General features: G+C 37.1%; 1 protein-coding gene across 9 annotated transcripts in view; it reads left to right on the top strand.

Moving 5' to 3' along the window:
* The window catches only part of CPLANE1 (ciliogenesis and planar polarity effector complex subunit 1), a 133161-nt gene that overhangs the window by 86136 nt on the left and 22119 nt on the right, over nucleotides 1-24906 (top strand). For all 9 annotated transcript variants that reach the window (XM_007192192.2, XM_057539758.1, XM_057539764.1 and 6 more), the window contains 7 exons: nucleotides 10807-10956; nucleotides 14392-14422; nucleotides 15206-15337; nucleotides 20318-20483; nucleotides 22522-22580; nucleotides 23042-23209; nucleotides 24255-24382. In XM_007192192.2, coding sequence (XP_007192254.2) covers nucleotides 10807-10956; nucleotides 14392-14422; nucleotides 15206-15337; nucleotides 20318-20483; nucleotides 22522-22580; nucleotides 23042-23209; nucleotides 24255-24382 — 834 coding nt within the window. The remainder of the gene's footprint in view (nucleotides 1-10806; nucleotides 10957-14391; nucleotides 14423-15205; nucleotides 15338-20317; nucleotides 20484-22521; nucleotides 22581-23041; nucleotides 23210-24254; nucleotides 24383-24906) is intronic.

The raw sequence follows: 24906 nt of genomic DNA, 5'->3' as shown, positions 1-24906 counted from the left end.
GGCTATATTTTTGTAATTTATTTCCATTTTCATTGTATTGTGATTAGATGAGTGTATAATAATGTCGTTCTTAGATATTTGTTAAAATTTCCCTCAGTATATATAGTCAGTTTTTGTAAATATTCTGTTTATTTGAAAAGAATAAGCATTTTATGTTGGTTTATATATATACACACACACATCTCCTACATAAAATCCTACATAAAATTTCATATGTGGGGACTTCCCTGATGGTCCAGTTGTTAAGACTCTGCGCTCCCAATGCAGGGGGCCCGGGTTCAATCCCTGGTCAGGGAACTAGATCCCGCATGCTGCAACTAAGAGCGCACATACTGCAACTAAAGATCCTACATGTCGCAACTAAAGATCCTGCATGCCTCAACAAAGATCCCGCACGTGGCAACAAAGATCCCACATGCCGCAACTAAGACCCGGCACAGCCAAACAAACAAATAAATGAATAAATAAATTCATATATGTAGTCACACACACGTATATAATAGTCAGACTTCTAAATTATACTGTTCAGAAGGGTTCATTAAAAATTACCCACAATGATTGTGCAATTACTTATTTCTCTTCATAACTCTGTTAAATGTTTCTTTATGTAGTTGAGGCTATGCTATAAAATGAATATAGTTCATGATGATTATTTTTGTTGAATTTTGTCCCTTTTATCATTAATGACTCTCTTTATTCCCAGTAATGCTTTTTAGACTCAAAAGTCAATTTTGTCTAATATTAATATGTCCATTCCTGCTTTCTTTTGCCTGGTATATCTTTTTTAGTACTTTTTATTTTTAAAAAATTTTAATGGAAAATTTCAAGCATATTTCAGTAGCAGACAGAATAGTATAATTGACCTTCGTGTACCCAACAATCACCTTTAACAATTACGAACTCATGGCCAATCCTGTTTTATGTATCCCACCCACTCGTCCTACCTTTTCCTGAATTATTTTAAAGCAAATTCCAGACAGCACATTATTTTATCCATAAATATTTTATATGTATCTCTAAAAGATAAGGTCTCCTTTTAAAAAATAATAATATTGTCATTTCTTTTTTAAAAAGTCTTGATACTGTCATGTATCTAATTAGTGTTCAACTATTGCCAGTTGCCTCATTTTAAAAAATAGTTTATTTGGTCTAGTTGGAGTCCAGATAAGGTCTATACATGGCAGTTGGTTGACGGCTTAAAAGTTTCCTTTAACTTCTGTGTTACCCCTTTATCTCTCTTTTTCCCTTCTAGTTTATTTGTTGAAGAAACCTCGTTGTTTGTCCTTAAGTATTTTTTGGAGTCTATAATTTGCTAATTGAATCTCTGTGGTGTCATTTAACATGTTCCTCTGTTCCCTGTATTTCCTGTACATTAGACATCCCTTTACTTTCAAGCTGAGTGATTATGTTGTAGCTGTGTCCAGCATATAGCTAGATTTCATTCTTTTAAATAATTACATAATTTGTGTTTTAATCATCAAGTATAATCAGTTTCCATTTACTGTGATTACTGATATATTTGTGCTTATTTCTATTATCTTATTTTGTGCTTCCTATTTACTCCTTATTTTTTCTTTACCTTCTGTCCTTTCTTTCCTTTTCTTGTATTGAGTTTTCTATATTCTCTCTTTCCCTCTCTATTTGTTTAGAAATTTTACATTCTATTTTTAATCTCTTAGTGATTATTCTTCAATTTTCAACATTCAGAGGAGTGTTGAGGTGAATATATTTACCTCCCAAACAATATAAGGACTTTAGACTTTTAATACTCATATGCCTTTTCACATTTTCTCTGATAATGTTTTCTAGTATTTTTGTTCTACCTTGTTTTTAACCCACCCACTTAGTCTCCTTTGTCTTGTATTCTTTTTGTTGTTGTTGTTAAACTTTTTTTTGTTTTTAATTTATTTATTTTTGGCTAGGTTGGGTCTTTGTTGCTGCGCACGGGCTTTCTCTAGTTGTGGCGAGCGGGGGCTACTCTTTGTTGCCGTGTGCGGGCTTCTCATTGTGGTGGCTTCTCTTGTTGCAGAGCACGGGCTCTAGGCGCTCAGGCTTTAGTAGTTGTAGCTCGCGGGCTCAGTAGTTGTGGCTCGTGGGCTCTAGAGCGCAGGCTCAGTAGTTGTGGTGCACGGGCTTAGTTGCTCTGTGGCATGTGGGATCTTCCTGGACCAGGGCTCGAACCCGTGTCCCCTGTATTGGCAGGCGGATTCTTAACCACTGCACCATCTTGTATTTTTTTAAGTAAATACTAATTTGAATTTATAAGCATGTTTGCCAGTTTCCCCTCAGTTGCTTCTTTTTTTAAAAAAGTTGTAAATTGAATAGTGTACATATGTAAACAATAAATATATGAAACCAAAACACAAGTTTCATCAAATAATACTTGTCCTTATTGCCTGAGATGCACTCTGGCATTTTCTATTCTGTGCCATTATTGCTTCTTGCATCCACTTCTTTGAGAATTGTTCTCTTCTTCCTTCCTTTATTAGTTCTTTGAACTAGAGTCTGTTAGTAGCCAATTCTCCCAGTCTTTGAAAATAGTTTTAATTTTACTACAATTTGTGAGTGATGGCTTATAGCCAAGTACAGAATCCTAGGTTGATGCTTATTTTCCCTCAGCATTTTAAAGATATTATTCCATTTTCCACTGACATCTCTAATTGCTGAGTTTATAATACCTATGTGCTGTCTGTCTAATTGCTGTTTTTTTATCTCTGATTCCTTTTAAAGTTTTCCTCTTTATGTTTGGTTTGTTTTGCATTTTTGATACATTTTGTCTAGTTGTATATTTCTTTTTATTTATACTATATGGGAGTAGGAATGATTCTTTTATTTTTTTAATAGATCTTTATTGGAGTATAATTGCTTCACAATTGCTCTGTTAGTTTCTGTTGTACACCAAAGCGAATTAGCCATATGCATACATATGTCCCCATATCCCCTCCGTCTTGAGCCTCCCTCCCATCCTCCCTATCCCACCCCTCTAGGTCATCGCAAAGCACCGAGCTGATCTCCCTGTGCTATGCTGCTGCTTCCCACTAGCTAACTGTTTTACATTCGGTAGTGTATATATGTCGATGCTACTCTCACTTTGCCCAACTCCCCCCTCCACCCACTGTCCTCAAGTCCATTCTCTATGTCTACATCTTTATTCCCACCCTGAAACTAGGTTCATCAGTACCATTTTTAAAATTTTTAGATTCCATATATATGCATTAGAATACGGTATTTGTTTTTCTCTTTCTGACGTACTTCACTCTGTATGACAGACTCTAGGTCCATCCATCCACCTTACTACAAATAACTCAATTTTGTTTCTTTTTATGGCTGAGTAATGTTCCATTTTATATATGTGCCACATCTTTATCCATTCATCTGTGGATGGACATTTAGGTTGGTTCCACGTCCTAGCTATTGTGAATAGTGCTGCAGTGAACATTGTGGTACATGTCTCTTTTTTAATTATGGTATTTTCAAGGTATATGACCAGTAGTGAGATTGCTGGGTCATATGGTAGTTCTATTTTTAGTTTTTTAAGGAACCTGCATACTGTTTTCCATCGTGGTTGTATCAATTTACATTCCCACTAACAGTGCAGGAGGGTTCCCTTTTCACCACACCCTTTCCAGCATTTATTGTTTCTAGACTTTTTGATAATAGCCATTCTGACAGGCATGAGGTGATACCTCATTGTAGTTTTGATTTGCATTTATCTAATAATTAGTGATGTTGAGAATCTTTCCATGTGCCTCTTGGCCATCTCTATGTCTTTCTTGGTAAAATGTCTGTTTAGGTCTTCTGCCCATTTTTTAATTGGATTGTTTGTTTTTTTGGTATTGATCTCCATGAGCTGTTTGTATATTTTGGAGATTAATCCTTTGTCTGTTGTTTCATTTGCAAATATTTTCTCCCATTCTGAGGGTTTTATTTTGTCTTGTTTATGGTTTCCTTTGCTGTGCAAAAGCTTTTAAGCTTAATTAGGTCCCATTTGGGGTTTTTTTGTTTGTTTTTATTTCTGTTACTCTAGGAGGTGGGTCAAAAAAGATCATGCTGTGGTTTATGTCAAAGAGTGTTCTTCCTATGTTTTCCTCTAAGAGTTTTATAGTGTCTGGTCTTACATTTAGGTCTTTAATCCATTTGGAGTTTATTTTTGTTTATGGTGTTAAGGAGTGTTCTAATTTCCATCTTTGACATGTAGCTGTCCAGTTTTCCCAGCACCACTTATTGAAGAGGCTGTCCTTTCTCCATTGTATGTTCTTGCCTCCCTTGTCGTAAATTAGGTGACTATATGTGCATGGGTTTATCTCTGGGCATTCTATCCTGTAGCATTGATCTATATTTCTGTTTTTGTGCCAGTACCATACTGTCTTGATTACTGTAGCTTTGTGGTATAGTTTGAAGTCAGGAGCCTGATTCCTCTAACTCCATTTTTCTTTCTCAAGATTGCTTTGGCTATTTGGGGTCTTTTGTGTTTCCATACGAATTGTAAAATTTTTTGTTCTAATTCTGTGAAGAATGCCATTGGTAGTTCTATAGGGATTGCATTGACTCTGTAGATCGCTTTAGGTAGTATAGTCATTTTCACAATATTGATTCTTCCAATCCAAGAACATGGTATATCCTTCCATCTATTTATTTCGTCTTTGATTTCTTTCATCAGTGTTTTATAGTTTTCTGAGTACAAGTCTTTCGCCTCCTTAGGCAGGTTTATTCCTAGATATTTCATTCTTTTTGTTGCGATGGTAAATGGGATTGTTTCCTTAATTTCTCTTTCTGATTTTTTGTTGTTGGTGTACAGGAATGCCAGAGATTTCTGTGCATTAATGTTGTATCCTGCAACCTTACCAAATTCATTGATTAGTTCTAGTAGTTTTCTGGTGGCATCTCTAGGATTTTCTATGTGTAGTATCATGTCATCCGCAAACAATGACAGTTTTACTTCTTTTCCAATTTGTATTCCCTTTATTTCTTTTTCTTCTCTGATTGCCGTAGCTAGGGCTTCCAAAACTATGTTGAATAGAAGTGGTGAGAGCGGAAATCCTTGTCTTGTACCTGATCTTAGTGGAAATGCTTTCAGTTTTTCACCATTGAGTATGATGTTTGCTGTGGGTTTGTCATAAATGGCCTTTATTATGTTGAGGTAGGTTCCCCCAGTGCCCACTTTCTGGAGAGTTTTTATCATAAATGGGTGTTGAATTTTGTCAAAAGCTTTTTCTGCATCTATTGAGATGATCTTATGGTTTTTATTCCTTAATTTGTTAATGTGGTATTATCACATTGATTGATTTGCATATATTGCAGAATCCTTGCATCCCTGGGATAGATCCCACTTGATCATGGTGTATGATCCTTTTAATGTGCTGTTGGATTCTGTTTGCTAGTGTTTTGTTCAGGATTTTTGTGTCTATGTTCATCAGTGATATTGGTCTATAATTTTCTTATTTTGTGATATCTTTTTCTGATTTTGGTATCAGGGTGATGGTGGCTTCGTAGAATGAGTTTGGGAGTGTTCCTTCCTCTGCAATTTTTTGCAAGGGTTTGAGAAAGATGGGTGTTAACTCTTCTGTAAATGTTTGATAGAATTCGTCTGTGAAGCCGTCTGGTCCTGGACTTTTGTTTGTTGGAAGATTTTTAATTACGGTTTCAATTTCATTACTTATGATAGGTCTGTTTATATTTTCTAATTCTTCCTGGTTCAGCCTTGGAAAATTGTAGCTTTCCAAGAATTTGTCCATTTCTTTGTGGTTGTCCATTTCATTGACATACAATTGTTTGTGGTAGTCTCTTATATTCCTTCGTATTTCTGAGGTGTCTGTTGTGATTTCTCCTTTTTCATTTCTAATTTTATTGATTTGCGTCCTCTCCCTTTTTTTCTTGATGAGTCTGGCTAAGGGTTTATCAATTTTGTTTATCTTCTCAAAGAAGCAGCTTTTAGTTTTATTGATCTTTGCTATTGTTTTCTTTGTTTCTATTTCATTTATCTCTGCTCTGATTTTTATGATTTCTTTCCTTCTACTGACTTTGGGTTTTCTTTGTTCTTCTTTCTCTAGTTGTTTTTAAGTGTAGGGTTAGATTGTTCATTTGAGATTTTTCTTGTTTCTTGAGGTGAGATTGAATTGCTATAAACTTCCCTCTTAGAACTGCTTTTGCTGCCTCCCATTGGTTTTTGGGTCGTCGTGTTTTCATTGTCATTTGTTTCTTTGTATTTTTTTATTTCTTCGTTGATTTCTTCAGTGATCTCTTGGTTGTTTAGTAGCGTGCTCTTTAGCCTCCGTATATTTGTGATTTTTACAGTTTTTTTTCCTGTAGTTGATTTCCAATATCATAGCGTTGTGGTCAGAAAAGATGCTTGATATGATTTCAGTTTTCTTAAATTTACCAAGGCTTGATTTGTGGCCCAAGGTGTGATCTGTCTTGGAGAATGTTCCATGTGCACTTGAGAAGAAAGTGTATTCTGCCACTTTTGGGTGGAATGTTCTATAAATATCAATTAAATCTATCTGGTCTTTAGTGTCACTTAAAACTTGTGTTTCCTTATTTATTTTTTTTGAATGATCTGTCCATTGGTTTAAGTGGTGTGTTAAAGCCCCCTTCTATTACTGTGTTACTGTCAATTTTTCCTTTCATGGTTGTTAGCATTTGCCTTATGTAGTGAGGTGCTCCTATTTTGGGTGCGTAAACATTTATAATTGTTATATCTTCTTGGATTGATCCTTTGATCATTATGTAGTGTCCTTCTTTTTCTCTTGTAATAGTCTTTATTTTAAAGTCTATTTTCTTGGATACGAGTATTGCTACTCTAGCTTTCTTTTGATTTCCATTTGTATGGTATATCTTTTTCCATCCCTTCACCTCAGTCCATAGGTGTCCCTAGGTCTGAAGTGGGTCTCTTGTAGACAGCATATATATGGGTTTTGTTTTTGTATCCATTCAGCCCGTTCCTGTCTTTTGGTTGGTGCATTTAATCCATTTACATACAAGGTTATTATCCATATGTATCTTCCTGTTACCATTTTCTTAATTGTTTTGGGTTTGTTTTTGTGGGTCTTTTTCTTCTCTTGTGTTTCCCGCCTAGAGAAGTTTCTTTAGCATTTGTTGTAAAGCTGGTTTTGTGGTGCTGAATTCTCTTAGCTTTTGCTTGTCTGAAAAGCTTTTGATTTCTCCCTCGAATCTGAATGAGATCCTTAATGTGTAGAGTAATCTTGGTTGCAGGTTTTTGTCTTTCATCACGTTAAGTATATCCTGCCACTCCCTTCTGGCCTGCAGAGTTTCTGCTGAAAAATCAGCTGATAACTTTATGGGTATTCCTTTATATGTTATTTTTTGTTTTTACCTTGCTGCTTTTAGTATATTTTCTTTGAATTTAATTTTTGTTAGTTTGAGTAATGTGTGTCTTGTGTTTTTCCTAAGGTTAATCCTGTATGGGACTCTCTGGGCTTCCTGGACTTGGGTGACTATTTCCTTTCCCATGTTAGGGAAGTTTTTGACTATAATCTCTTCAGATGTTTTCTCAGACCCTTTCTTTTTCTCTTCTTCTTCTGGGACCCCTGTAATTAGAATGTTGGTGCATTTAGTGTTGTCCCAGAGGTCTCTGAGGGTGTCTTCAATGCTTTTCTTTTTTTTTTCTTTATTCTGCTCCTTGGCAGTTATTTCTGCCATTTTGTCTTCTAGCTCACTTATTCGTTCTTCTGCCTCAGTTATTCTTTTATTGATTCCTTCTAATGTGTTTTTCATTTCAGTTATTATGTTGTTCATCTCTGTTTGTTTGTTCTTTAGATCTTCTAGATCTCTGTTAAACATTTCTTGTATTTTCTCAATCTGTGCCTCCATTCTATTTCCAGATTCTGGATCATCTTTACTATCATTACTCTGAATTCTTTTACAGATAGATTGCCTTTTTCCTCTTCATTTATTTGGTCTTGTAGGTTTTTACCTTGCTCCTTCATCTATGACATATTTTTTTGCCATCTCATTTTTTTTTTTATAAGTGGGATTGTGTTCCTGTCTTACTGGTTGTTTGGCCTGAGGCTTCCAACACTGGAGTTTATAGGCTGTTGGGTAGAGCTGGGTGTTGGTGCTGAGATGAGGACCTCCATGAGACCTCACTCCAATGATTCCCTAGAGTCTGAGGTTCTCTGTTAGTCCAGTGGTTCTGACATGGAGCTCCCACCGCAGGAGCTTCAGCCTGACCTCCCGCTCGTGAACCAAGATCCCACAAGCCGCATGGGGTGGCAAAAAAAAAAAAAAAAGAGAGAACAATAACCAAGTAAAAAATAAAATTAGACCAGGAAAGTAACAGATATGTTAGAAAGAATATAAAAACAAAAATATAGATGAATCAACAACCAGAAGGTACAACAGTACCACAATAGTAAAAAAGAAAAGGAGGGAAAAGAGGGAAAAAGAAAAGAAAAGGAAAAAAAAAAACAGGGAAAAGCCTTGGCTGTGGAGGGCGGGTCCTAAGCAAGGGTGAGGTTTGGGTGTTGGGCAGGGCCTATGCTCAGGACCCACAGGGTTGGTAAAGGCCCTGGGGGCTGTGGGGGGTGGGGCTTAGGGTCCAGGAACAGAAGGGGGCCAGATGTGCCCCCACCCCTGTTCTCAGAGGGTGGGGGACATCACCTGGGAGCCCAGCGGGTTTCCTGGCCTCAAGTGGGTGGGGAAATGCCCTCCTCCTCTCCTGCTCCTCCTGCTCCTCTGGTCCCGGAGGGCCTCTCCCGCCTGCCTCTCCTGATCTCCCTGGTCTCCCTCCTATGCCCCCCGGACCCACGCCGCCTGGAGGGGGCTTTGGAGGACAGGGGACCAGCCTGGGAGGAATGATTCTTTAATTTGCAGATTTAACACTGGGAATTTTTCATCTGGTTTCTTTTGGAGTATTGCTTCCTCCCCATTCTTTCTGTTCTGTTTTCTAAAACACTTGTTACAGGTATGTTGGAACTTCTCAGTCTATTTCTTGTCTTTTAATCACTTCTTAATTTCCACCTTTTTATCTCTCAATGATGTGCTCAGGATGTTTCCTCAGATCTCTCTTAGTTTACGAATTCTCTCTTCTGCTCTGTCTTCTTTGCTGTAGGATTTTAATTTTGGGGACTACATTCTTAATGTCTAGAAGTTTTGTTTCTTTTTCAAATCTATCTGTTCTTTGGATGTACTCTGTCCTGTTCTTTTAGTGTGGTTTCTATACCTTCTTTCATCAATTTAATTATTTTAGTAATATTTTATACCCTTTCAGATTATTTTATTTTTTGTGTGCATATTCTCAATTGTCAAACCTATATACTGTCCTCAGGGTTGCTTGTTTCTTTGTGTGAGTTTTAATTTTTTATCATGAGCTTATTTTGCGGGGGCAGGGTTCTGCTAGGTTGTATATGTTTTTCTTTGGAGTGGTTTTATATTTACTTCTTGCTGTTACTGAAGTAGAAAAAAATGGGGACAAGTTTTTTTTTTTTTTAATTAATTAATTAATTTATTTATTTATTTTTGGCTGTGTTGGGTCTTCGTTTCTGTGTGAGGGCTTTCTCTGGTTGTGGCAAGTGGGGGCCACTCTTCATCGCGCTGCGCAGGCCTCTCACCATCGCGGCCTCTCCCGCTGCGGAGCACAGGCTCCAGACGCGCAGGCTCAGCAACTGTGGCTCACGGGCCCAGCCGCTCCGCGGCACGTGGGATCTTCCCAGGCCAGGGCCCGAACCTGCGTCTCCTGCATTAGCAGGCAGGTTCTCAACCACTGCGCCACCAGGGAAGCCCGGGACAAGTTTTTATATATATTTTTTTGGCTTGGAGTTGCTGTACTACATAGATAGTATAAATTCAGATCCCACATTTGCCTGTAGCAAGACAGGGGTTTCTATTTCTCAGAGTTGACTTTTATTTTTCTCCCGTCCACTATCCACGGAGATAGAAAACTTCTTTGCTGCTCTTTTAGGGCAGAGTTTCTTATCCACATTTTTAAAAAACATTTTATTTGTTTTTGGCTGCATTGGGTCTTCGTTGCTGCGTGTGGGTTTTTCTCTAGTTGCGGAGAGCGGGGACTACTCTTCGTTGTGGTGCGCGGGCTTCTCATTGCGGTGGCTTCTCTTGTTGCGGAGCATGGGCTCTAGGCGCATGGGCTTCAGTTGTTGTGGCTCACAGACTCTAGAGCACAGGCTCAGTAGTTGTGGTGCACGGGCTTAGTTGCACGGCATGTGGGATCTTCCCAGACCAGGGCTCGAACCCATGTCCCCTGCGTTGACAGGCAGATTCTTAACCACTGCGCCACCAGGGAAGCCCTCGGATCAGCATTTTATGGACAGAACTGTCCTTCAGCACTCTGAGCCGTAGGAAGGTAGCTCAGTTCCCCTCACTGCAGTCTGTAGAAACCATGTCTTCTGTTCCTCTGTGGACTGTGCCGGCATCATTGTCCATTTATTGCCCAGCTTTGAATTCCTTTTGGCTTTATGGCACCAGAAGATTTCTTTATTTACAGGTCTTGGTTGTGTATGAATCTCTTTTGCTTTTTTTTTAATTTAGCATTTCTTCTTTGTTTTATAACAGGGCATGGGCCTATCCACTGTAGCTCAATCTGATGTGTTTTCTGAAGTTGATAGTAACTTTAATAGTTTTTTTTTTTTTTTTTTTACCATGAGGGAGTTTAAATTTTAAATATTGTATTAAATTATTTTATTATGGGGTAAATAGAAAGCTATGAGAATAATATGTTGTAAACTTCTAATGTGTCTGTTGCCATGTGGAAGTGTTAGCTAAGTGCTATGTCTTTCCCATGTGATTTTTTTCTACTGTTTTCTTTTAATTGTAATATGTACTATGGATTAGTGCATTTCCTGACTCATATGAATAAAGAAGATCAAAGGAACAACGAACAGATTTCAGTAACGGAAACTCATCCTAGTCAGAAAACCTGTGTGTTTCCTTCTGCCGATTCAGCTGTCAGCCTTTCCAGTGACCAGAATTTGACTTCTCCTGGTATCGTTCTTAACTTTTTTCATCTACTCTTATTTTCCAATACTCTTACTGAAGAGTACTTACTAAGAATATAGTTGTGAAGGATTCGTGAAGCCATTTTGCAGTACTTATACGTTTCGGGGAAGGGATGTTAAAAATTGTGCCATTCACATGAAGAGCTACGTCATCTTGTCAGCTTCATAAGATACACTGCAAGCCTGTGTCATATCTCTGTGTAACTTATTAATGTTAAATACATAGCAACTGAAATATTATACCATTATACTGGTATATTATACTATAACACTATAATATTTGGTTTTTATAAAAATTGAGAAATTCCAACTCTGTCAATTATGAGAGTTTCGATTTGAAAACAAAATAATAGCTGTAATTTATTGAGCCTCTGCCATGTGCCCGACATTGTTGTTTTACATGCATTGACCCTGGTGTAAGCCTGACCTGTGACGTAGCTACCATTATTATCCCGATTTTACAGTTGAGGATATTGAGCCTTAGACAAGTTCAGTGCCACTGTTCATTCCATTTCATTTGGAGCTGGCAATTCAAAATGCTATTCCTTAGTCCTAACAAATACTTTGTGTCATATAAATAGCAGGGCATACTAAATATCACAGTTGGACCACTAACAGTGGCTTTAAATATTTTTTTTGCCCTCAGATATTTATGGTCAATAATGATGATTCTACTGAATGTTTACAGTATGTTTTATTACCATTGTTAACTTAATATAATCAGTTAAGAAATGCTATTTTTAAATGTCATTGCTGTTATTTAAACAAGAGCTATTAAGAAGCTGGTTTAAACTTTGTAATTTTGTTCTCTAAGTTCTTTATAGATTCTGTTTGTATTTGTCATCATCACATGGGGATAATCATTTTTACTTCATAGAGTTGTTGTGAAGATTAAGTACTATATATAGAGCAATTAGCTGAGAATCTGTTTGATTCCTATAGGTTCTTGGTTACCAGTATCTTTCCTCTTCCCTCTTATGGGTGGGGGGAGAATTGAGAAATGAGGTTAAAGAGGCTTTAGTGGGTTCTAGCTGTATCTGAGAAGTCTAAACTCCATTTTGTACTTGGGAATCATTGGTAAATTCTGAGCAGTGGAGGTTAGGAGGAAGACTAGGATGGAGGCCTAGGTCAGTTAGTGAACTGTTAAATGAATCTGACCTGTGCCGTGATGAGGGCCTGGGCAGTGTTGTGGGAAAGGAGAAGAAACAAGAGACATTCTGAATAGGCAGCTGATGATACTCACTGACTAAGTGGTTGGAAAGGAAGGAGAACGTGAATGGCTGGTTAGCATTGTCAGACTAAGAGCAAGGATATCACCAGGTCTTAACGTCAAACTCTAGAGCACCTTTGGACCACATGTAGCATTTAAGGTGATGCAGGGCCATGTCATATTTAGGATCTAGTTTTTGATAAGGAAGTAGAGCTTGCTGAGAGCTTTAGGCTTAAAAAACAGATGTAAGAGCCTTTTACCTAATTATATAGTTAAGACTTAGAGAGTGCATCAGTTTTCTGCAAGGAAGATGGAAAAAGGAGAAAAGCTGAGGACCAACCTGTGAATTGCCACCCATTAGAGAGCAAGGGGAGCCCCCGCCTCCAGTGAGGGAAATGGATGAGCAGACTCTGGTAAAGGGATTTTCAAGAAAAAGTGAGTGGCTGACAGTTTCACAAGCCACCAGAAAGTCAAGAATGAAGACTGAGTTTTTTTTAAGGACTTGAGGACTTTCAGTGTAATATCAAGGGTAGAAGAAGGCAGGTTGGGGACGAAGACAGGCTCAAGAAGCTGTAAGTATAGGCAACTTAAGAATTCTGACAGTAAAAGGAAATGAGAAAAATGAAGATAGAAATGAGATAAATGAAATGAAGTCAAAGATCATTTCGAGTTGGGGATAAATATAAACTCTTATGTTTAAAGGTAGAAGAAAAGAAAGTACTAGGAAAAGAGAAATTGAGAGTACCAGGTTAAGGCGATGATTCATTCAGGATTGTAATAGCTTCTTAAACTATAAGGCAAGAGGGAAAAACAAGGAGAAGTGTCAGTAAATGTCATAACACAGGTAAAGATGGATAAATGGAAATGTTTTTTCTCTAGTATTCAATGTTTAATTATAAATTAAAAAAGAAACCTAATTAGTATTTTTTTAGAAGTGCAGAATTTAGATGCCCTAATGAGTGTTTTCTTCTCCAAGGTTGGCTTCTTGGAAAGATGTACAGTCATTCCTTTACTTCTGGTGCTCACAAATAGCTCAAATTTACTCTTTTGAAATTGACTTTCATTTCTTAGCAATTTCTTCTGAGTGTTCATATAAGTGCCAAATAATTTAGTCACTGAGAATGGATTTAATTTTTGTTAACAGCCATAAGTTATTCAGAGGTGTTTCTGATAAGTGAAGTAGATGATCAGGCTCAGTGTCACTGTTTGGAATTTTTTAAAAAAAGGAATTGTGACTATCAAGGAATGAAGCTGATCCATTGTGTTTAGTAAATTGTGAAGGCTGTCCCAAAGAACAAGTTCCAAAAATGGTTTGAAAATGAAGTAAGGATAGAATCTTCCTATGTAACTACTTTTAAAAGTAGTTATTTGAATATAACACTTCTCTGCCTTTTGATGAAAGGAATCCGTTTCATTTCTTAGTCAGATCTTTTATATCTCGTTAGCCTATATGTACACCATTATCGAAGAACTCGCAAATGACCAGACTCTGAGAGCAAAGATAATGTAAAATTCTTGATTTGAGGATTAACAAACAAAACAACATGTGCTTAAGAAAGCAAAATTGTTTTAATATTAAAAACATGTGAGCATGGATGATATAATAAAGGACATGATGAACATGGGCCTTAAACCAAAAAAAAAAAAAATGTGGATGTTCTAAGTCTTAGAGGCAGGGTGGCTTTATCTTAGGATAAGAAAATCTTAACAAGGAAGTGTTTTTGACAAGAGATGTCAGGACACTTTTCCCTGTATTAACTCAATTCTCTTTGAGGGTTAAACATACAGAAAATTGAGTAGACCAAGTGTTTTGCTTTAAAGACGTGTTGTTAATATTGGACAACGTTTAAAAATTACTCTTTGGGGCATATTCTTCCAAGTAAAGGCTCTTGTAGTTAAATTAGATATTTTCCCGCAAGTATTCCTTTTAGATCATCAGAAGTTTTTGTTTTTTGTTTTTTTAGTAAATCTGCCTCCAGTATTCTAAACTGTGTATGAAGCAAAGAAAGATTGTACCTCCTAAAATGTATTATTCAGAGTACTCTGGATAGAAAAGTAATAATCTTAAAATGTAGACAATATTCACTACCAAATGGAGGTTTAAAAATATTTCAGTTTCTATATATATAATTTCTAGATCAGGTTAATAATCAAAAATAGAAAAAACTGACCTGAAATTTTTATTAATAGTAATATTTCTTTTTTTTTAAGGTGTGAATAACAGTGATGAATTATTTGAGAGGTAAATATCTTAAGAATTAATTCACAGTTTTACTTAAAGTTAGGTATAAATTATGTGTTCTGGAAATTTTGTTGTTCATATGTATGTAAACTTCTACACTACATATTTTTTGTGGATTAAAGGAATGTAATTCCCATTGGGAATGGGGTGTTTTAAGATAGCAATCCCCAGCCGTTTTGGCACCAGGGACCGGTTTCTTGGAAGACAGTTTTTCCACAGACGTCGGGGCTGGGGGATGGGTATTGTTCAGGTAGTAATGCGAACGGTGGGAAGCGGCAGATGAAGCTTCTCGCTCACCCACCTCTCACCTCCTGCTGTGTGGCCCTGTTCCTAACAGGCCACGGACCGGTAGCAGGGTAGTGGTCCACAGCCCCGGGGTGGGGCCTCCTGTTTTAAGAAACTGAGGATTGTTATATTGTATCCCTTACTGTTCAGCATAGGTAATTAGAATACAGTAGCTTACACTTGCTACATTTTCTTTTACTACGTATGTATTCAATTTCCATAGGCAGGACAGGTTGTTGTCCTAGTTGTCCCAGTTGTCCCCTAGGCCTTATGTTTGCTCCTTTGAGAGTGCATATGAAGTTATCAATTATTGATGATTAGGCTTTTCCACTGAGGATTACTGGAATTAAAGCAATAGAAGGAAATTAGTTATATGTTTATCATTTTTTGTGTTCATTTATACTCTCGGAGAGCATAGTTTTACATGTTCATTTTTGCTTAATGTAATTAAGTTGTAGATATTGATTTATATCTCTCATACTGCATTTGGGAATGAAGTGTTTCAGTAGATCCACTCCAGATGAGTGAACTGACTGATATTGCAGACATTATCAATGACCTTATAACAAAAGATGGAGTTTCCAGTGAAGAGCTTGGCTTAACAGAACAACAGACGAGGAGCATCTCCAGGTAATCATTGAATAATTCATTTTTAACCTGCTTAAAGTGTTTATGGTTCAAGAATATTTAAAATTGACCATATTTTATGTGTTTTTTTTTACCTCTTTATTGGCGTATAATTGCTTTGCGAGGTTGTGTTAGTTTCTGCTGTACAACAAAGTGAATCAGCTATATGTATACATATATCTCCATATCCCCTCCCTCTTGAGCTTCCCTCCCACCCTCCCTATCCCACCCCTCTAGGTGGTCACAAAGCATCGAGCTGATCTCCCTGTGCTATGCAGCAGCTTCCCACTAGCCATCCATTTTACATTTGGTAGTGTATATATGTCCATGCCACTCTTTCACTTCATCCCAGCTTACCTTTCCCCCTCCCCGTGTCCTCAAGTCCATTCTCTACGTCTGCTTCTTTACTCCTGCCCTGCCACTTGGTTCATCAGTACCGCTTTCTTAGATTCCATATATATGCGTTAGCGTACGGTATTCGTTTTTCTTTTTCTGACTTACTTCACTCTGTATGACAGACTCTAGGTCCATCCACCTCACTACAAATAACTCAGTTTCGTTCCTTTTTATGGCTGAGTAATATTCCATTGTATATATGTGCCACATCTTCTTTATCCACTCATCTGTCGATGGACACTTAGGTTGCTTCCGTGTCCTGGCTACTGTAAATAGAGCTGCAATGAACATTGTGGTCCATGACTCTTTTTGAATTATGGTTTTCTCAGGGTATATGCCCAGTAGTGGGACTGCTGGGTCATAGGGTAGTTCTATTTTTAGTTTTTTAAGGAACCTCCATACTGTTCTCCATAGTGGCTGTATCAATTTACATTCCCACTAACAGTGCAGGAGGGTTCCCTTTTCTCCACACCCTCTTCAGCATTTATTGTTTTAGATTTTTTGATGATAGCCATTCTGACCGGTGTGAGGTGATACCTCACTGTGGTTTTGATTTGCATTTCTCTAATGATTAGTGATGTTGAGAGCATCTTTTCATGTATTTGTTTGCCATCTGTACATTTTCTTTGGAGAAATGTCTATTTAGGTTCTCCGCCCATCTTTGGATTGGGTTGTTTTTTTAATATTGAGCTGCATGAGCTGCTGTATATTTTGGAGATTAATCCTTTGTCAGTTAATTAGTTTGCAAATATTTTCTCCCATTCTGAGGGTTGTCTTTTCGTCTTGTTTATGGTATCCTTTGTTGTGTAAAAGCTTTTAAGCTTCATTAGGTCCCATTTATTTTTGTTTTTATTTTCATTACCGTAGGAGGTGGGTCAATAAGGATCTTGCTGTGATTTATGTCCTAGAGTGTTCTGCCTATGTTTTCCTCTAAGAGTTTTATAGTGTCTGGCCTTACATTTAGGTCTTTAATCCATTTTGAGTTTATTTTTGTGTATGGTGTTAGGGAGTGTTCTAATTTCATTCTTTTACATGTAGCTGTCCAGTTTTCCCTGCACCACTTATTGAAAAGGCTGTCTTTTCTCCATGTATATTCTTGCCTCCTTTGTCAAAGATAAGGTGACCATATGTGCGTGGGTTTATCTTTGGGCTTTCTATCCTGTTCCATTGATCTGTATTTCTGTTTTTGTGCCAGTACCATATTGTCTTGATTACTGTAGCTTTGTAGTATAGTCTGAAGTCAGGGAGCCTGATTCCCCCAGCTCTGTTTTTCTTTCTCAAGATTGCTTTGGCTATTCGGGGTCTTCTTTGTTTCCATACAAATTGTAAAATTTCTCATTCTAGTTCTGTGAAAAATGGCATTGGTAATTTGATAGGGATTGCATTGAACCTATAGATTGCTTTGGGCAGTATAGTCATTTTCACAACATTGATTCTTCCAGTCCAAGAACATGGTATATCTCTCCATCTGTTTATGTCATCTTTGATTTCTTTCATCAGTGTTTTATAGTTTTCTGAGTACAGGTCTTTTGCCTCCTTAGGTAGGTTTATTCCAAGGTATTTTACTCTTTTTGTTGCGATGGTAAATGGGATTGTTTCCTTAATTTCTCTTTCTGATCTTTCATTGTTAGTGTATAGGAATGCCAGAGATTTCTGTGCATTAATGCTGTATCCTGGAAACTTACCAAATTCATTGATTAGTTCCAGTAGTTTTCTGGTGCCATCTTTAGGATTTTCTATGTATAGTATCATGTCATCTGCAAACAGTGACAGTTTTACTTCTTCTTTTCCAGTTGTATTCCTTTTATTTCTTTTTCTTCTCTGATTGCTGTGGCTAGGATTTCCAATACTATGTTGAATAAGAGTGGCGAGAGTGGACATCCTTGTCTTGTTTAGAGGGAATGCTTTCAGTTTTTCACCATTGAGAATGATGTTTGCTGTGGCTTTATCATATATGGCCTGTATTATGTTGAGTTAGGTTCCCCCAGTGCCCACTTTCTGGAAAGTTTGTATCATAAATGGGAGTTGAATTTTGTCAGAAGCTTTTCCTGCATCTACTGAGATTATCATATGGTTTTTATTCTTTAATTTGTTAATATGGTGTATCACATTGATTGTTTTGTGTATATTGCAGAATCCTTGCATCCCTGGGATAAATCCCACTTCATCATGGTGTATGATCTTTTTAATCTGTTGCTGGATTCTGTTTGCTAGTATTTTGTTGAGGATTTTTTGTGTCTATGTTCATCAGTGATATTGGTCTGTAGTTTTCTTTTTTTGTGATATCTTTGTCTGGTTTTGGTATCAGGGTGATGGTGGCCCTGTAGAACGAGTTTGGGAGTGTTCCTTCCTCTGCAATTTTTTGGAAGAGTTTGAGAAGGATAGGTGTTAAAACTCTTTTCTAAACGTTTGATAGAATTCGCCTGTGAAGCCATCTCTTCCTGGACTTTTGTTTGTTGGAAGATTTTTAATTACAGTTTCAATTTCATTACCTGTGATTGGTCTGTTTATATTTTCTAATTCTTCCTGGTTCAATCTTGGAAAGTTATACCTTTCCAAGAATTTGTCCATTTCTTCCAGGTTGTCCATTCTGTTGGCATACAGTTGCTTGTAGTAGTCCCTTATGATCCTTTGTATTTCTGCAGTGTCAGTTGTAATCTCTCCTTTTTCATTTCTAATTTTATTGATTTGAGTCCTCTCCCTTGTTTTCTTGATGAGTCTGGCTAAGGGTTTATAAATTTTGTTTATCTTCTCTAAGAACCAACTTTTAATTTTATTGATCTTTGCTATTGTTTTCTTTGTTTCTATTTCATTTACTTCTGCTCTTATATTTATGATTTCTTTCCTTCTACTGACTTTGGGTTTTCTTTGTTCTTCTTTTTCTAGTTGCTTTAGGTGTAAGGTTAGATTGTTTATTTGAGGTTTTGCTTGTTTTTTGAGGTGAGCTTGAATTGCTATAAACTTCCCTCTTAGAATTGCTTTTGCTGCATCCCAGAGGTTTTGGATCATCGTGTTTTTGTTGTCATTTGTTTCTAGGTATTTTTTTATTTTTTGATTTCTTCAGTGATCTCTTGGTTATTTAGCAGTGCAGTTTAGCCTCCATGTATTTGTGTTTTTTACAGTTTGTTTTTCCTGTATTTGATTTCTAATTGATTTCTAATTTTCTGATTTTTTAAGAAACAAATTCAAAGCTTAAAATAGATTTTTTTCTTTGTAAATACATTTTGTGATGTGTATGTGTCATTCCTCCCCCTCTCTAATATATATAGACTGGTTTATTTAACTAATACAGCACATCTGTATCCTTTGAGTTTTCCCAAGGTCTCATCACTCTGAGTACAACATAAATTTAATCCTATTTCTTCTTAGAAGGATTAATGATTTATTTCGTAGTACTTTACCCTAAATATGAACCCTTAGAATACATTTTAAATAGCTTTTCCTTGGAACATTAGGTTAAAATGTTTTTCCTTGTAGCCTTTCCTGGGCCAAGAACTCGTTCCTGATAGAATGAAGGCTGCCTCTTCTACTAATGCTTCTTTGGGATACATATGCCTTTTGGCTTATTCATTCATTGGGGGCTGGTTGGGTAGGGTACCCTCTGCCTGGCATGTACAAAGAGTCCAGTCTCTCAGAAGGAAAGCAGGTGTTCAGTATCAGCCATATCGTCTGTATCCATGACCCATCTTCCAGTTAGGATGGTGTCTTCTTTGCATACTGGGTGATGAGTCTGCCCCAAATCCCCATCTACAGCACCTGTTTTTTGGGGCCACTCTCAGTACTCTTTGTGTAGAAGCCAAGATGGGATTAGATGTACAAAAGATTTACTGAGAGAAATGCCTGTGAAGGGAAAAATCAGAAGTGGGGCGAGGCATCAGACCCCAGTGCAGTTCTGACCGCTGCCTGTGAAGGAGAGAGGGTTGGGTAAGCAATCCCGGAGTATAGTATAGCTCTAAGCGTGTTTCAGCTGGGTCAGTGGTGAGACATCATGCCAAAATCGCCCATCAGAGGAGTCCTGTCTCTGTAGATCGGGGCCAGCCACAACATCCCTGCCACGCTCAGTCATTAGCTCGGGTCGGCCCTTGGGAGGTGTGGCCTGGGCAGGAACGTGAGGCCAGATCCAGAGAAGCATCACTTTAGAAGTCATCTCTGTAGTATAAGTTTTGGAAGTGATTGAGATAGTCCAGAAATAGATTATAAGTGAAGAAATCCAAACCAGAACCTTTAAAGACATTAATATCTCATGGTGAGCAGAGAAGAAAGGCACCAATTTAAGAGGCTGCATCGTGTTTTGAGAGTTAGAGAAAGACCCAGGTAAGAGAGAGTTTAAAGCAGGAAGGAGAAGCCAGTTGTACCAAATTTATAGAGAAGTGCAGTAAGATGAAGACTGAAGAGGCTGTCAGTGACCTGAGATCATTGTCAGTGGATTTCAGGGGACAGGTTGTAGCAAGTTGATTAGACATCATGAGTGTATGACTCTTCAAGATGGGGCAGAATCTGTCCAAAGAAGCAGTATTTAGTTGTGATACTTTTTATCTCCATAACAAATTTAACATCAAGTGATGCCCTGCTGGTTAAATTTCTTAGGATTCAGCATTCCTCTGGTAGACGTCCACAAAGAACTGAGAAGGAGAGAAAAGAGATTCAAGTCTGGATGAAAAGAAAACGAAAAGAAAGAATGGCAGAGTACTTAACTCAGCTAGCAGAGAAGAGAGGGCAAGAACATCATCCTTTCTGCCCCAGGAGCAACCCAGTAAGTCTGTGGTATCCAGGGTAATGGAATTATCACAGAATATCTGTAATTTTTTTCCTGGCAAGTATTCAAGAAAAGGATTAACATAATTTGGATGCATTTTTTTATTTGATAGAAAAGTCAGCATTTTACTTAAGTCTGGAAAAGTTAAGAAATTACCTTAACAAAATGTAGCAGGGAATTCTACAAACCATGTTCTATTGAACTATCTTAAATTATTTTTTCTCCCTGAGGCTAATTATGGCTCTAGCATTTTATTTTATTTTTTATTAATTAATTAATTTATTTATTTGGCTGTGCCAGGTCTTAGTTGCGGCATGCGGGCTCTCAGTTGCTGCGTGTGGGATAGAGTTCCCTGAGCAGGGATTGAACCCGGGCCCCCTGCATTGGGAGCACAGAGTCTTAACCACTGGACAGCCAGGGAAGTCCCGTGGCTCTAGCATTTTAACCGAATGAAGAGGTCGAGGGGTTGGGTGACCAGTTGGAGTCACTCCCTTAATTTTCAATGAAAGTCAGTGGCAGTTGAACAACTGTGTGTGTAGTAAAGCTATTTTAAAAATCAATTTTCTCTCCATAAGTTATCTACAAAAAAATCTATTAAAGTATGGTCCAGTTATGAACCAACAGAACAGTGGCCCTTCTGTGTGTGTGTTTCAACTGTCCTTTAAACTGTCATCTTTCGTTTCCTGAGCCCTGACTATGGACATCACCATGGTCAGGTCAGAAGTGTTTTTCTTCAGAAGGTGAAACAAAGCAATGTTACTTTGATGATTACATAACTGTGAAACTCACATTTAGATTACACTTGGATTATAGTTTATCTTTTACTTTGTCATCTGAAATAAAATATAATAGCACTTCATTTTTTTTCAGCATCATGAGGGGAACATATTCTGTAAGTGAATTTTCCAGATAAGGTTGTCACATTTCAGCACCAAATGGTGCAAAAGTAGGTGAACTATTATTTAAAGAGTGTAATTTACTTACCTGTGTCTGGAGAGAGCATGCTGATGTTAGATAACATTTTGTTGATAGCTCTGGGGACATGGTAATGACCTTCAGGGCTACTCGAAGACCAGAATCTTACAGTGTGTGTGTATATGTGTGCTCTTCCACCCCACGGAGGGTGAGTTTGCATATCGCCCTCCCTGTCAGCCAAGCAGATTCCCCAGACGGTTAGAATTGTATCCAAATTTAGAATATATGAACTCTGAGGGCATTGGGACTGTTTTGTTCATAGACTTTGTGACATCTCCTTCAGTATCGCAGATAATTGTTTATTTTTAGCTTCTATTTGGGTAAAGGTATGGAACTAGTGAGGGGTTAATGTAATTAAAATTTTTGTTTCCATTTTTATCAGAAATCAATAAGACCTTAAATTATTGTTGACTACTGTATAGGACCTTGAGAAAGTGAATCCATTGTTTGTGAAAGGACTTATCCTCATTAGTAATTCAACAGTAACTCTTAATGTTCTGGAATAAGACATATATAGCTGATGTTGGCCAGTTTACCCCATGGTGCATAAGTTTTTGAAGAGTTTACAAGTCACAATGAACCCACTATAGTAGGTTTCTGGTAAACATTTTAAAACATTAAAGTGATGGTTTTAAATGTCTGACTCATTTCTGCTTTTATCAACCAAGCTCTTGGTGAGATTAGTCATAAGACAGAGTACAAAGTATGGGTGTCTCCATCCTTAAAACTTTCCTATTTTCCATTTTAAATGCAGCTGATAAGGATCTCTCCTTTTGAGAAAATACATTAGTTTAACTACTAAAATAAACTTTGCATTCCATTTATTAAATTGGATTTTATTTTAATTACATGATGCTTTAATTTAACATTTTCATATTTTGTGCTGGGGTAGGAAGCTTCATCAAATATGACAGTGTTTTGTACTGTTTCCTAAATAACAAAATTATGTTTTAACTTCCTATTAAAACATATTAGTGGAATTTTCATGTTTTCCAAGGGTCATAATGGTTTAATTATTTGAACTGAACAGTAATGAACTAACTGGTTATTTCTTGTGCAGTTTTACATGACCTCAAGGGAAATCAGGCTGAGACAAAAGATGAAGCACGAAAAAGACAGGTGAGTTTGGTGGTTGCACCCTGGTCATTCTCTCTCTTGCTTGCTCACTCGAGGCCATAGATAATGCCTTAGGGATTCTGGTTTGCACAGTAGTCCCTTTTTTGTTGATAAACAGAAAATTATGGGAGCTAACTGCAAGGAAAATAATTAGACTCCAATAGCCTTTTTTGGAATTTGCTTTCAAATATTATTTATTCCATTCAATTTTTATACCTTATTTCTGCTATTCCCCTCCCTCTCCCAATCCAGACATGTATGTGCATTTTGAAAATACCCCAAAGGCCATAACTACAGATGCCTTTAATAATACCTCCTAATGGTTTTCAGAAATCTGAAATTTGAATTTGTGTTGAAATGCATTGAAGAAAATAAATGCTAGGTGGTCTTTGAACACTATGTTCCCTCTAGAAATATGAACTGAAAGTGACTCTTTTACTAAATGTTTAATTCTTTCTCTAAAGATTGCTACTCTCTGACCACTATAGTCGTCGAATCTCACAAGCATACAGTCTGATGAATGAACTGTTACCTGAATCAGTACAGCTTCCAGCAACTGCACAGAAACCATTGCCTAACAAACCTAGACCTGCTCAAATTCCCAGAAGGCAACGCTCCGTCTCTCCAAGAGGGTAAGACAAGGTTTGGCACATCATTTGGCAAGGTTATGTCAAGCGTGGTAGGTGTGAAGCGCTGTTGTGACTCACGTTCAGTGGACTTGTTCTGAGTTATGATAGTGAAGTGAAGGGGAAAACGGTGCCATAATTCTGAGGCCTTCGTTAGCTTTAACCACCAGGAAAAAGACAAAAACGGCGTTAAGTCTCGAATTAAGGTACAGCAAAGCACTTCTGTACGCCGAATACAATTTTTGTATCCAGTCAATCCTGTTGTCTTCTTTTCTGTAGTTTTTGTTAATAATTCCTTCTGTAATTTGCCTCCTAACTGCTCCCCTGTTTCTCTACTTGGCTCCATTCTTGTACAAACAGACAGTCATCACCAGCTTACCACTTCTTCCTCTTCTTCCCACCCAGTTATTGCTGATTCAATTGTAGATACTGTTATATGTTTCTTCTTAAATTAATGACCTGCATTAGGTTTGGATATTAGTTCATTAGGCAAGAATTAATTAAACATAGATACTAAAGAAAAGTACCCAAGTGTAAAGTTTCTTATATATGGCAAACAAACACAGAATTAAATTTGTTAATGACCCATAAGGAGGAAATGAACTGCCAGTATAGTGTTGTTAAAAATTACCACCTTTGACAAAATAATTGATTAGGATTGTAAACATAATCACGTAACTTAAGAGCCTAGAGGAAATGCTACCCGACACAAAGCTAGACGTAATCAGATTACTTGTGTGTGTGTCATTTGGGGTGTAATCAAAAGAGCAGAGACTCTCCTTGAATATTTCCTAGAATAATGCATGGTATTTAATACATAAATAACTGCCAAATGTTTAGAGCATTTGAAATGGATAGAGAGATAAAAACAATTTCTTTGGAAAAAAAATGAGTGAAGTTTGAGATATGAGGAGAATTATACACTAAATGCATCACTGAGGTACAAAATGAATGTATTAATCTGAACTGGAATTTACATCTTTTGAAATATTGTAGTTTATCACTGATAGAAGATTCTAGGAATATAATAACTGTGTAATTTCTACTTTAGAGAGAATCGACATGATCACAATTTTCCAATACATAGACCTGGAAAAGTCAGATATATATCCATCAAACCAAGTTATACCCAAAAGGGGAGACCTTTGGGGCAAACTCAAGGCTCACCTTGGCCATGTGGTAAGACTGAAAACTTTTTTTTTTATCTTGTGTAATTTGGACCTATTCTTTCTTGTCTCCAAAGTTGTGTTTTCATTAGTAAAAGTTGTAAATCTTAGTGAAAAGCAGTTTCTATTTCAGCAGAATGCAAGGGATTGATAAAGAGTTAGCGGTACTGGGATTTTGTTCTATTGCTTTGAAATGAGAAGACCCTAGGAATCTTTTTAAACTAATGGCCTTTTTGTAATAGAATTTGAACAGTCAATTCTGTGTGATATGACTCATTTGGGAATCTATTTCTTTTGTGTGGCTAAAGATGTAGGCATTTTTACAAATCAAGTACTGATAGATTTCAGGATGGATATATCATAGAGTAGGAATAGAACAGGCGCAGGTTGAAATAATATCGTTTTTACCCTTTTTGAATATTCTTTTCCACATTTGAAGATATAGTATGTTATTCATTACCAGCCTTCCTTTAGTTTATTTTGTCATATCTGGGTTTTGATTACTAAAGTAAAACATACTTATTTGTTTAAAAATGT

The sequence above is a fragment of the Balaenoptera acutorostrata genome, chromosome 2 (assembly GCF_949987535.1).
Source record: "Balaenoptera acutorostrata chromosome 2, mBalAcu1.1, whole genome shotgun sequence".
In the NCBI taxonomy this organism is placed as follows: Eukaryota; Metazoa; Chordata; class Mammalia; order Artiodactyla; family Balaenopteridae; genus Balaenoptera; species Balaenoptera acutorostrata.
Note: the sequence above shows the minus strand (reverse complement) of the source record. Positions and strands in the feature narration are given on the sequence as shown.